At 34.3% G+C, this 12,965-nt stretch overlaps 1 protein-coding gene across 2 annotated transcripts in view; it reads right to left on the reverse strand.

Annotated features, from left to right (window-relative positions):
* The window catches only part of NBAS (NBAS subunit of NRZ tethering complex), a 328,315-nt gene that overhangs the window by 212,240 nt on the left and 103,110 nt on the right, over positions 1–12,965 (reverse strand). For both annotated transcript variants that reach the window (XM_076000562.1, XM_076000561.1), the window contains exon 22: positions 1,932–2,015. In XM_076000562.1, the coding sequence (XP_075856677.1) occupies positions 1,932–2,015 (84 nt within the window). The remainder of the gene's footprint in view (positions 1–1,931; positions 2,016–12,965) is intronic.

Raw genomic sequence — 12,965 nt, forward strand, 5'->3', positions numbered from 1 at the left:
TTCCTGATTCACCTACTTTAGACACTATGTGGCTATCTTAAACCACAACCATTCATTTCCCCCATACTTCTTCCTACCATTATGGATATATCACAATTTAGATTAAACCACTAATTATTAACATTATAATAAGTTATGTAAATATCACCTACTGCTGAGCCCAATGGCATCAATATAGTATGATACATAGTCCTCCTCTTAAATAACTTCTTATTTTTTGGAGTTAATAACTGCCTGTTGTCCTCCCATTTGCTTGCTTATATGCAACCATTGCTATTTTTTCCCCAATTCCCCAAAGATCTATCAATGGCAAAATATAAAGCATTTAGAATGGTCAAACATATGACATAGTATATCAGCTCCATTTTTAAAATTTTTTTCCCAAGAGACCTGGCTCTTGAAGCTGCCCGCACCTCACCACAATCTGCAGTGGCTGCTCTCCCACCAGACACGGCACAGCTGTCATCCACGGCCCAGTTCTGAATGCAGTGGCTTTCTTTTTCTTATTTTACTCCCTCATTTTAATAAGGTAATCTTATAATGGCGTCCTGAATAAGGTATACATGGAATACCTGAATATGGGTATACATGGGTAGTAAATTTTATAAACCCTAAGTGGTAAAATTCATACTTGATGATTTTTAGCTGGATATAGAAATGTATATCAAAAATATTCTCCCCCTAAAAGTTTCAAAAAACTGCTCCATTGTCTTCTAGCTTCTACTGGTTCTCTTGAAATGTCTGAGGTCATTCTGATGCCTAATTCTGTTCATGTAACATGTCTTTCTCTTTAGATGACTGTATCCCTAATATTCTAGAAGGTCATGATGGCATGCTTTGATGTAATGGACATTTCAATCCAAAAAAAAAAAACATAATCTTTGACTCTAAGTAATAGGCTTGAATTATTTCTCACCATTTCCTTTCCTCTATTATCTATGGCATCTCTTTCTCGAATGCCTGCAATTTGAATATTTAGGCTTGTTTTAATATCTGTTATTTTCTAGCTCTATATTTTTATTATAATTTCTAGGAAAACTCCTTGCTTTCATCTTCCAACTGTTCTGATTTTTATATGGCCACTTTCAATTTTTCTTAATGTCCCAAAGTTCTCTTACTTCTCTGCTCCTATTTTATACAATGCTATTGTTTCACAAATACAATATGTTCTCTTATCTCCAGATAATATTAACCATAATTCTTAAAGCTTTCTTCTTTCTGCAAGGTACCACTTTCTTTCAGTTCCATTTTCTGTATGTTTTGCCTTTCCTGCTCATTTATTCTACCTGCTGGAGTCTAACCTCCTGTCTAGGAAGCTCTGTGGGTGCAGCAGCACCTGTTTGTCTGTTGGCTTCACTGTCACCTTGTAGTGCACTAATCTTTGGGAACCATATCTCAATCCCTACCAGCATGGAAGGAGAGACAGAGAAAGAGTACCTACCTGATTCTGAAGAGTGGGGAGATAAAGGGATCCAAATGTTCCTTGCATGCACTTTCAGCCCCACCCCGCATCTCCCACCCCCTTCTGCAGTACTCGATACCTCCACATTCAGAGGCTTTCCAAAGTTATATCTTATAAAAATGAAAACTAAAAATGAACCAAGAACAAAACTGCATGCATACCGTCATTGCAATTGTGAAAAATACATCTTTATGTGAAAGACTGCAAGGGGATACCTCAAAATAAAAAGAGTTGTTATAATAAAAATCATTTTTAACATAATTCCTTTGTGGTATTTAATATTTTTCATTAAAAAAATTCTAACATAACTGAGTCAAGAGCGTTTTTTAAAACTTCTCTCATACTTTCTAAATCACAGAGTGTCATCGTCAAGTACGAGATCACAGGCCACACACCACTTTGACAAGGCATCTATCTACTCACCCACCCCAAAAAGAAATGAAGATGCCTCCAGCTGGCTCATACTGACCTGCACTCCAACGCCTCACACCAATCTTTAGCTCGATGTTTATGTTCATGCCAAGGAACGATCATCAAGGAGTCACCATTACAACTTTAATTTAAAAAAAAAAAGCATAAGATTTTAAATACACATCACCTCAATGACTAGCTACACAAGGAATATGATGCAAAAAGTATCTCTATAACCTTAATCTCTGAGATTTGTGTTTATAGTATTTGGAGTGGTATATGATACTAACATCCATAAAACTAGGAAAGCAACTGAATCATTCTGAATTAAGAATAAAGAAAAACATTAAAAACAAATTTCAATTACCTTGCTTTTATAGTTCAATAAAATATTTTCTCTAATATTTCTAAGTATTAAGAGTAGCCTTTTCTTGAAATTAATCACAGCCCCAGAAAACAAATTGCACTTTCTTATATTATTATATTAGGTCATACAACATGCTTTGCACGAGAAACACTTCATAAACATTTGAAAATTGTGTTGGTAAAAAGATCGCTCTTCATGTACAAAGTAATAGGAAATCACTGGAGGGTTTTAAAGCAGAAGAAGGAAGCTAATGAGGTCTGGGAAGGAGCAGTGATGATTCATCAATGGCATCACCCTTGCAGTTATTATTCTTAGGGAAAATTACCCAAAGTCAAGATTCCCTATTAGCTATACAAAATCAGTTTATTATACTGTATATTTAAAACACAAATTTTCAGCTAGCATGTAATATCCTACCAGAGATACATTTTTGAAGGCACTTGAGTTCATATTTTAAAATTTCTGAATCATATACATGATGATTTAGAATGGATACCACACAATATTTTCATTTGTTACCAAATTAAAAAAAATATTTTATTTTCTTCCATGTCAATGACTAATATTTTATCAGACCACTGAAATGAAAAGTAAAAAAGATAATATTTAGATACAATCATGATGGTAATGTTCACTTTTCCAACATAAGAATGAATTATAGCCAAAAATTGAGTACTGAAGAAAAAATTTTAAAAAACCTAGCAAACTATTATGACTTTTATAAATAAAATAGACACAGTTCCTTAAAATACACAAAATGTTTTCTAAAAGAATTTTAGAAACTTGTATCACAAGTTGAGATTTGTATTTTCTAAAGAGAGCAGATATTAGATATAAGAGTTACTACTAACATGATTGGTAATGATGTGGGGCCCTCAGCAAAATAATACTTCTTTGGTATGATATTTAGAGACTAGAAAATTGTAAACTTTATCTTCACTGCACAGAAATGAGTAAGAAAACATACTTATTTTTATCAAAACACATTAAAAATAATTTCTGCTCAGAGGCCCACTTTGAAAGGTAGGTCTAGAGTCCTAGGTTATTAAATTATTTTTGCTGCATTTTAAGGCACAGCACAACTGGCCTGTATTTAAATGTGCTGACCACCACTGCTGACATAATAATAGAAGTACTATAACTTATTATTATATCAGTAATAATAATCTTTTTTTTTTTTTGAGGCAGGATTTCACTCTGTTACCTAGGCTAGAGTACAGTGGCATCATCATAGATCACTGCATCTCAAACTCCTGGATTCAAGCAATACTCCTGCCTCAGCCTCCCAAGTAGCTAGGACTACAGGCATGCATCACCATGCCCAGCTAATTTTTCTATTTTTTTTATAGAGATAGGGTTGCACTATGTTGCCCAAGCTGGTCTCTAACTCCTGGCCTCAAGTGATCCTTCTGCCTCTGCCTCCCAAAGTTCTGGGATTAGAGTCGTGATCTACCACACCTGACCACAATAATCCTTAACACTTCCGGATCTCTTACTGTGGACCAGACAGTATAAAATGTTCTATAATACCTCAATTTAGTTCTACCAATCTAATGTACTAGGTGATATTATCTTCCTCATATTATAGTGAGAAAACTGAGGCATACATTAACTTGTCCATCCTCATAGAGCTAATAAATGACATCTCTAGAATTTGAACACAACCACACGGTTAGGATTCAAAGCCTACACTTTTCGCCAGCATACTAAACTGCCTCTAGAAAGGACACAGGGACTACAATCTAGTCCCCAACCACATTTCCACCATTCTACTTCATGCATAAAAGCTACCAGTAAGATTTGTGCACGGCAGGTAGGAGGCAATTTGAGCCTTCCCAAGATTTAATACAGACAACCCCATAAGGACCATTTACATGCAAACCTAAAGGATACATTAAACTAAGATATGTAACCAACAGGTTACTAGTCTTATGAAACTAATTTCTACCAAACATGACTTAATCTTAGGTATGATCACTTACATTTATATAAAAACAAAACAAAAACAAAATAAAACAAACACAAAAAAGAAACTCTTTCTTCTATTCTTTCATTTTCTTCTAGGACATTTCAATAAATTATTTTAAACCAAATTTTAGGAGTTTAAAGTAAACTTAGGAGTTAAAGTAAAAGCATGATAAGTTCTTCATTTTTCTTCACATGATAGCATTTAAGAAACAGACAGGACCTCTTCCCCGATCAGAATAAAAATTCTTTAAAGATAGGATTCTTATTTATTTTGTCTAGTGCAATATCCTAGAACCTGAAATAGTGCCTGGCTTTCAGCAGACTCTAAAAAAAGTATGTGTATATTTAATTAATTAATTAATTAATTAACAACACAATAAGGAATTTTTAAAGTGATCTCATGTGTATCACAAAAAATCAAGACTGGAATACAGCAATGGAAGGGGACAGTTTGTTCACAAAAAACAGATGAATAAAGGAGGTACATTTTTTACAGAATCTATAGATCTGAGAGTGAGAACAAGAATGCTTTCCTAATACACATTAAACTGACAGAAGGACAAGCTATACCGGTAAGGGTATATCTACTATCTAGAGAGTTGGACATCTCATTATACTTCAGTTTAAGAAAAAAAGACTTAAGAATACACATTACTCTGAATCTTATAATTCTTTATATTTCAAAATAATTGACTGGTTCCCTTACCTTTGTTAAATGCCCACATTTTGGCTACTTATTCTTTCATAAAGTAAGTAGCATAACAGAATGCTTAATAAAACTCAAAGAAAACCATTTTCATGAATTCTGTTCACAATTAAAATATTAGTCATGTAAGTCAATTATATATGGGTTAGGAGAAATTGTGTTTCAAAAAAAAAAAAACTAGAAATCGTACTGTTACTTTTATAGAACCAAAGAAAGTCTGGTTAGTTTACAAAACTTACACTCTGAATTTAAAGTTCTATAAACATAAAACTGCATTTACATATGCTTTATTTCATCTTATTAATCTATTTTTTTCCACTTTGCTTAGAAAGTCTTAAAACTTAAATGCATCATTTTCACTAAAAAAAGGAATTATATGGTAAACTTAAATTATCTCTTTACAAAATAATGGTTACTTTTGCTTAATTTTAGGATTCTTTATATTAGAAACCTATTCTTTGTTTTATTCCAAACAATAAACTATACATGTTTCATATGAAGGTAACATTTATCTGTCAGCAGGAAAGGAATGAATATAACAAGTTCTATTATATTCAACAATTCTCTCACCAATTATTTCTCACTCTAAATATAAATGTTTTATTTCAAGGAAATTGTATCAAGAATAAACTTCCAAAAAGTTCTTTTATTTGTGTTCTATGCCTTGGAAACAAAAGGCTAAACAGACAGTGTGTTACTACTAATTGCCACCTTTTATGCATTGGTTTTAAAATGTGGAGTTATATTTATTTCTATTATTTAGCAGAGAATAAAATGTTCTGGTAAATAAAGGACAAGAAATAATAACGTGGGCCTACATGTATAACTACACTGTGGTTACCATCCCTGAACAAGTCAATTGATCTGAAACTCAATAGGAAACCAATTAAAAAGCCAGTTGTCATTCATAAGGCCAAGGTATCATTCAGAGTTCTCTCATGGACCAATGGGATTCAATTTCACTAATAAATAACTTGGAAAATAGAATAGAAACTAAGAAGAATTTTTGACACTTACCAGTATCCTCAGATGCTAGAAATGTGCAAAAGAGAGACCAGAGTGACAGTGACAGTGCTCCAGGATTTGGATTCCCCTCCTTCCACCACCAATTTAACCCCTGGGACCTAGCTGGCTCACCTATTTAGTAAACACTGTAATACTGCCCTACCAAACAAAAGTGAGACTAAAGGAAAGATTTTGTTAAATTCTAATCCATGATAATTATGAGTACACTCTTAGAGATCTAACCTGTGTGTTGGAATTGTGACTCTGCCCTGCATAGCTGTGTAACCTTGATGGAGTTATTCAATCTGCCTATGATTCAATTCCTTCACTAGTGAAATAGGGATAATAACAATATTGACCTCATTTAGATTTGGGGATGATTAAAGTAGGTGGTCCACATAAAGCCCTTAGAACAGTAACTGGTATACAGGAAATGTTTAATATATATTGGTTATCATTAAAAAAAACATTATTATTAACACCAGCAAGAAGGTTATTCATAATTAGTGAATAATCTACACGTGACTCTGGTTGACATTTCAAGATCTACTTCATGATAAATAGTCCCATATTAATAATTATATCAATGATTACATTTATAAATACCTAAAAACTGCAATAAACTCAACTAACACCATTGTTAATTGAGTAAAACAGCACCCAGTCAATGCAAAAAACAATAATAAGAAAATGTGATGAGTTGATTTATAAGATAGAAGTTAGCAACAGTTTCCAAAAGCCATTGTCTCTCTCCCAAATGCTTAAAATCAAGGTTAAAAATAAGTTTTTAACCACAAGCAAAGTATGATTTGATTATTTTAAAGGAGAACTAATTTGGAAAATTGTTAAAAGTTTAAAGGAAAGTCACAAAATCCAATGGAGAAGCATTAAAGAACTTCTCAGAAAAGTTCAATGGCTGAAAAAGTCTGCTCTATACAAGGTGATTAATGTCAACAAAACAAGGGATAATAGATGAGTAGAGAAGTCACTTGTATGAAAACTGACCACGCTCACTACCACTCTCCGATTGGACAGACGAACCTGGTTTTGAACAAGAGACACTAAAGGTCCTCAGAACAACAAAGGATACCAACGCTTGCTAAAAGGAAAGCTACCAGGAAAGAAAGGCATCCTCTGCCCAATTTCAATGGCCTTTACCAATAAGCTAAAATGATCAACATAGAAAAATCTCCCAAAATGTTTATATAATCAGTTTTACATTCAGCATTTGGTGTTATGTACGTGACAAGTATCTATAAATGCATATGTTTTATTTTTCATTTATTTTTGTGATGATGTTCATATTTGTAATATTGTACTGATGCAAAATAGGGTTTCAACTTAAAATCGGTGAACTACAACTTTCATTTATAATAACCAACTAAGCTACAGGTTTAAAGGTTGCCAGTATTTCATTTAGTGAAGGAGAATACATATTAAATGTTACGGCACTGAAAGATCTGATATTTGAGAGTCAACTAAGGATTGATCAGAACTACCCTCTTACAGGAAAATCCCAAAAGTACACATCCACAACCACCAAAAGGGAAGAAATATGAGAGAAATCCAATAAACTTCACTTCCTATTCTGTTACTCAGACTGACACAGAACCACTGGAGAGAATAATAGTGAGGCCTTTACTACATATCACTTAAAGACAATCAGACCCTGACAAATGTTCTTTGGACTATTAATTACACCAGAAAAACCACTTCCAGGACAAAGATAAAAATATATGACATCTGAATTTATCAACTACGAAACTACCGAAATGTACCAAAATGTTCATGAATTGTATCAATGCTCATTATAAAACCTGACCCTATGTGAGTCTGTAGAGCAAATGGATTATGAACAAAATGATTAGAGAGGAAAACAGAGTATTTTTTATCTCCCTCTCACTCGTATCACCAAAAAAAAGCACAAATAATGCCTATGGACAGGCTCCAAGGCACAGGAAGTCTGATTTCTTCATTATCACCCTTTAGAATCCCTGCACGTTCCTGCCTCTAAACCTGTGTTGAATGGGCATTTCACACACTACAAAACCATTCAACTTTGCCCAGCCTATGACTAACATATAGCACTTACTATCCGGGAGCACAAATATAAAGTTCTAAGCAAATATATATATATATAAATTCAGCAGTCCCAAGACAAAGATAATATTATCTTTTCCATTTTACAGCAGAGGAGACACAAGCACAGAAACATTAAGCAACTTGTCTAAGGTCAAGTCATTTATTTCTGTGCCTTGCTCCTTTACTAAACTATGAGCTCCTTCAAAGCTTTAGTCATTTTTGTCTCCTTAGTGCAATACCTGGCATTTATTTAAATCTCACTAAATATTTAATGGATGGATGAATGGGCAGACTAAAGATGAATGGAAGAATATGAATAAATAAATGAAAAAACAAAAACTATACCAAAACCATAGGGGGACTTACAATCAGTACCCTTTTCTTCTTCCTTTTTTTTTTTTTTTTTTTGAGACAGAGTCTCACTTTGTTGCCCAGGCTAGAGAGAGTGCCGTAGCGTCAGCCTAGCTCACAGCAACCTCAAACTCCTGGGCTCAAGCAATCCTCCTGACTCAGCCTCCCAAGTAGTTGGGACTACAGGCATGCGCCACCATGCCCAGCTAATTTTTTATATATATATATTAGTTGGCCAATTAATTTCTTTTTATTTATACTAGAGACGGGGTCTCGCTCTTGCTCAGGCTGGTTTCGAACTCCTGACCGCGAGCAATCCGCCCACCTCGGCCTCCCAAGTACCCTTTTCTTGTGGCTAAAGATTTAGACAATGTACCTGAGATTTTTTTCAAATGTTTCTGATATAAAATTTCCAAAATGGACTGTACAACTCCCCATTTTATAATCAGCAACAATGCAATACTCTATAGGGTAGGTAATTCTTTGCCTGTGCATGAGAACACATAAGCACAAAAAGACATGGAATGTAGGACATTTTAATAAACAAAGAAGCAAAAAGGTTATTTGCCCTGAGATACTGCTGAACAAGTCTATGTACAATCTTCTCAATCACAAGTTCTCTGATGTAGGCCAACTGACACAGCAGACTGGCATACAATCACAATTAAAGCAGTGAAGACCCAGAAATGAAGAGGGAGAGGCTCTGATGTCAGCTCCACAGGCTATGATTGGGAAGACAATGGTGCAAGTATCTGCAGTGCAAGGAATTCTAACATATTTCTATTGCAGATGAGGTTCAAAGTTAACCTAGTGTTCGGCAGACAAGGGAAATTAAACACTGAAGAATTTGAAGGAAATGGATTTCATGGCTTTTTATATAGATTCTTAACTACATAATAGACATCCATTCCTTCAACACATCTTTACTGAGCAACTAAAATTTTTAAGAAGGAATACAAAGATATTGCTCCTGCCCACAATAAACACATAAATAAGAAAAGACCTGGAAAATAGACACTATATAAGTTAGTATGTAAGACACAAAGTAAATAAAAAGTGTATTCAAAGAGAAAAGAATTACTCTGTGAGGCAGGATGAGATTCAAGGGTCCAAGAAAGAATGGGATACACTACACGTGACTGATTCTTTGACAAACTGTCCAAAAATGCTCATGAGAGTTAACAAATACCACCAACTCTCAAACATGTGTGGCTAACAATTTGGAAAAAGAGTATCTCTGGCTCTTGATACGCTACAGCTTTGCTAATTTGTTGTTAGCAGTGATAGAAAATCCATATTATATAGTATTTCAGCTAATATTAAAATGTTTTGCTATTGCAAGAACACAAAATCAGTGATACAGTTAGCATAGGAGTGGTGAGGGAATTGATCCTGGAATGAAAACAGACTCCAGATTATCCATAAAGAAAAAATAATAACAAATACCTCTACACCTGCATTTTAAGATCACTTTCTGTAATTTTCAAATTAAAGCAATCTTAACTCATTACAAATTCAGATATCCATTTTGATCAACTGCACAGAGAAGCTAACCTTGTTGTAAACACAGTACGGTAGTTGGTGGAACTCTTATAGTTTAATTAAGTAAATCAATACATTATGGGAAAGGACAAATTATGTTCCATAAGAACAGGAATAGGAACTCAACTAGTGAGATAAACAAACCTAAAGGAAACAGATTAACAAAAGAAGGATCAGCTCAGAAAAATCAATTTAAAACACTAACAGAGAACTTCTGCTTTGAGTCAATAATGAAGCTTGAAGCAACAGGAACAGTATTGAATCTCTTGAATTAAACTTTAAAAGAAACAAACAAACAAACTAGTCAGATATGTGGAAGAACAGGACACCAGACCATGCAGGATAATGACCCCTAAGGGAAGGAAGAAAAAGAAAGTGAGCCCTCCAGAGTCCCAGCTCTCTTTTCTGAAGAGAGCTAACAGGCTGCAGCACAAAAAAGGGGAATCCAAACAGACCCTGGCAGTCTTGAGTTCAGGAGACAGTTGGAAACTCAGAGGGCCAAAGCAGCTAGAATCTACAGATAACTTGCCAGAGAAGAAAGATTCTGCACTGAAAAAGAATGCTCCAACAAATCTGGGACAGTTTCTCCCAAGTCATTGACTAAGTGCTCCTCAATGCATATCTGAGAAGGAACTATCCAAGGACAGAGAAAGAACCAACCAGGGGAAGCAGAAAGAACATCCCTGGACCTCACACAGACCCAGGACCAGTTCATGTTCCTCACTACCCATAAGAGAAACAACTATTAATAATAATTTATAGAGTATCAGGTATAGTATTTAGAAGAATATTACCTCAGCAGGGGAGCAAAACTAGCTGTAGACTAAAGGCTGCTCTGGTCCCATTAGCAAAGCTAAAAAGTAAGCCTCAAAAGGATAAAAGATTCCAAATAACTGTACCCCAGAAAAAAGCTTCAGAATAATTATAGGAATAAAAAAAACCCATCCAGCACCTAACCCAATTATGTAAATTCACAATGTCTATCACCCAATTAAATATTACTAAGTATGCAAAGAAGAAGAAAATCAATTTCTTGAACAGACTGAGAAACACTACCACCAACATAAGAAGAAGAGGCACAGAATTAAAAAGACCCAAATCAAACTTCTAAGTTTCTTGGGTGAAGAAGTGAAAATTCATCAACTGTACATTCATGATCTGTCCATTGTCCTGTATCCATAATTTCTGTAACCACACTGCCACCTCTCCACATCAAGTACAGGTTAACACCATGTTGTGCGTGTGATGCCAACATTTATATATGTCATGGATTTTTCTTCAAAGTTCTTATATACAGTATTTGAACTTTTAGAATTAAATGAAATGGTCACACACTGAGGACAAACATTTCTCAAAATAATGCATGTTTTCTCTATAAAATATAAATTTTATTTTAATAAAATAAAAGAATCTTTCCTATTACACATACAAGGCTTAAACAGCCTTGCTTATTTTAAAAATTGGGAAGTGTCTCACAGGGTTATTTACATGTTAATTAAACACAGTGTGATAAAGACACACTGATGTTATTAGACAAGAGTTTCACAAATGAATGAAATCTTGACTGGTGAAGATACTGGGTGACCAAAAGGAGTTATAGGGAGTATTCCCCTGAGGCAGTGGTTCCTGATCAACCACTCAGAAGATGTTATAATCTACTTAAGAATCACATGTTTTAAAATTATTGGCCAAGCTATATAAAGTTTGCAAGAAAATGGATAATAAAAGAAAAATCTCATCTCCATAAAAATAATATCATTTGGTATTACCCAGTAATGCTGAATCTAGTGACGGCATCCTCTTAAGAGAAGACATCAGTTAAAAAAAAAAATAAACAATCTTTCAAGATGGAATTTCTTACTTTCACATGAAAATAGAATCTTCCATCAATACATGAGTGGATTAATAAAATGTGGTATATGTATATCATGGAGTACTATTCAGCTTTAAGAAACAATGGTGATATAGCACCTCTTGTATTTTCCTGGATAGAGCTGGAACCCATTCTACTAAGTGAAGTATCTCAAGAATGGAAAAACAAGCACCACATGTACTCACTGGCAAATTGGTATTAACGGATCAACACCTAAGTGGACACACAGGAATAACATTTATCGAGTGTCGGGTGGGGGGGGAGGGGATGGGTATATACAAACACAATGAGTGAGATGTGCAACATTTGGGAGATGGTCACACTTGAAGCTCTGACTCGAGGGGGGAGGGGGACATGGGCAATATATGTAACCTTAACACTTGTACCCCCATAATATGCTGACATAAAAAAAAGAATGGCAAAAAAATTAACTTCCCATGTATTCATGGAAAAAAAAGAGAAAATAGAATTTTTAAGTTGTATTAAGTCATTTTAAAAACATTTGACAATAGTTAGTTACATTCACACTAAAACCGTAATGCTATTAAAATCATTTATTAAAACAATTCCCTATTTCAAGACATATTTCACTAATGCTTCACAAACTTTTTGTCCTAAAAATAGTATAAAATCCCTTTTCTGCTTATTTCATGAACATGCTTTGAGAGCTACATGTGAAACATAAAATTAGTTTGTAAACTAAAAAGCAAATGTTATATACTCAATCATGAAATGTCCATTGAATAAAAGAAAATGAATGAATTCATCAATACACCTTCATTTCTTTAGCACTTCTCATAGTACCAGATATATAACAAATATCAATACGAACATACCACCAGGGCCTAGAAAAATCACTCTGAAATAATAATCATTTACACCTTCTTAATCAGAGAAATTACCCTAACCCCATTTTTGTTTCCTTTAAACAAAAAAAGAAAACAAGAATTCATTCCATCAAGATCTACCAGGAACATGCAAACCAATTACCCCTACCGCCAGACCCAGACCCTGCTCCCAATTAAGGATATTAGGCTTTTCTTTTCTGATACAACCTACCAGGTTATTCTTGGATTCATAAACTGGCAACATATCCCATTTTGTTAAGTTATTCTATGTACTCTTCTCAGACAGCCACCTCAGAAGGCCAAGTACTTATTCCAAACCCAAAATACAAAACCGCTTTATTCTTCTTTCC

Source organism: Microcebus murinus, chromosome 3 (assembly GCF_040939455.1).
Source record: "Microcebus murinus isolate Inina chromosome 3, M.murinus_Inina_mat1.0, whole genome shotgun sequence".
NCBI classification, from domain to species: Eukaryota; Metazoa; Chordata; class Mammalia; order Primates; family Cheirogaleidae; genus Microcebus; species Microcebus murinus.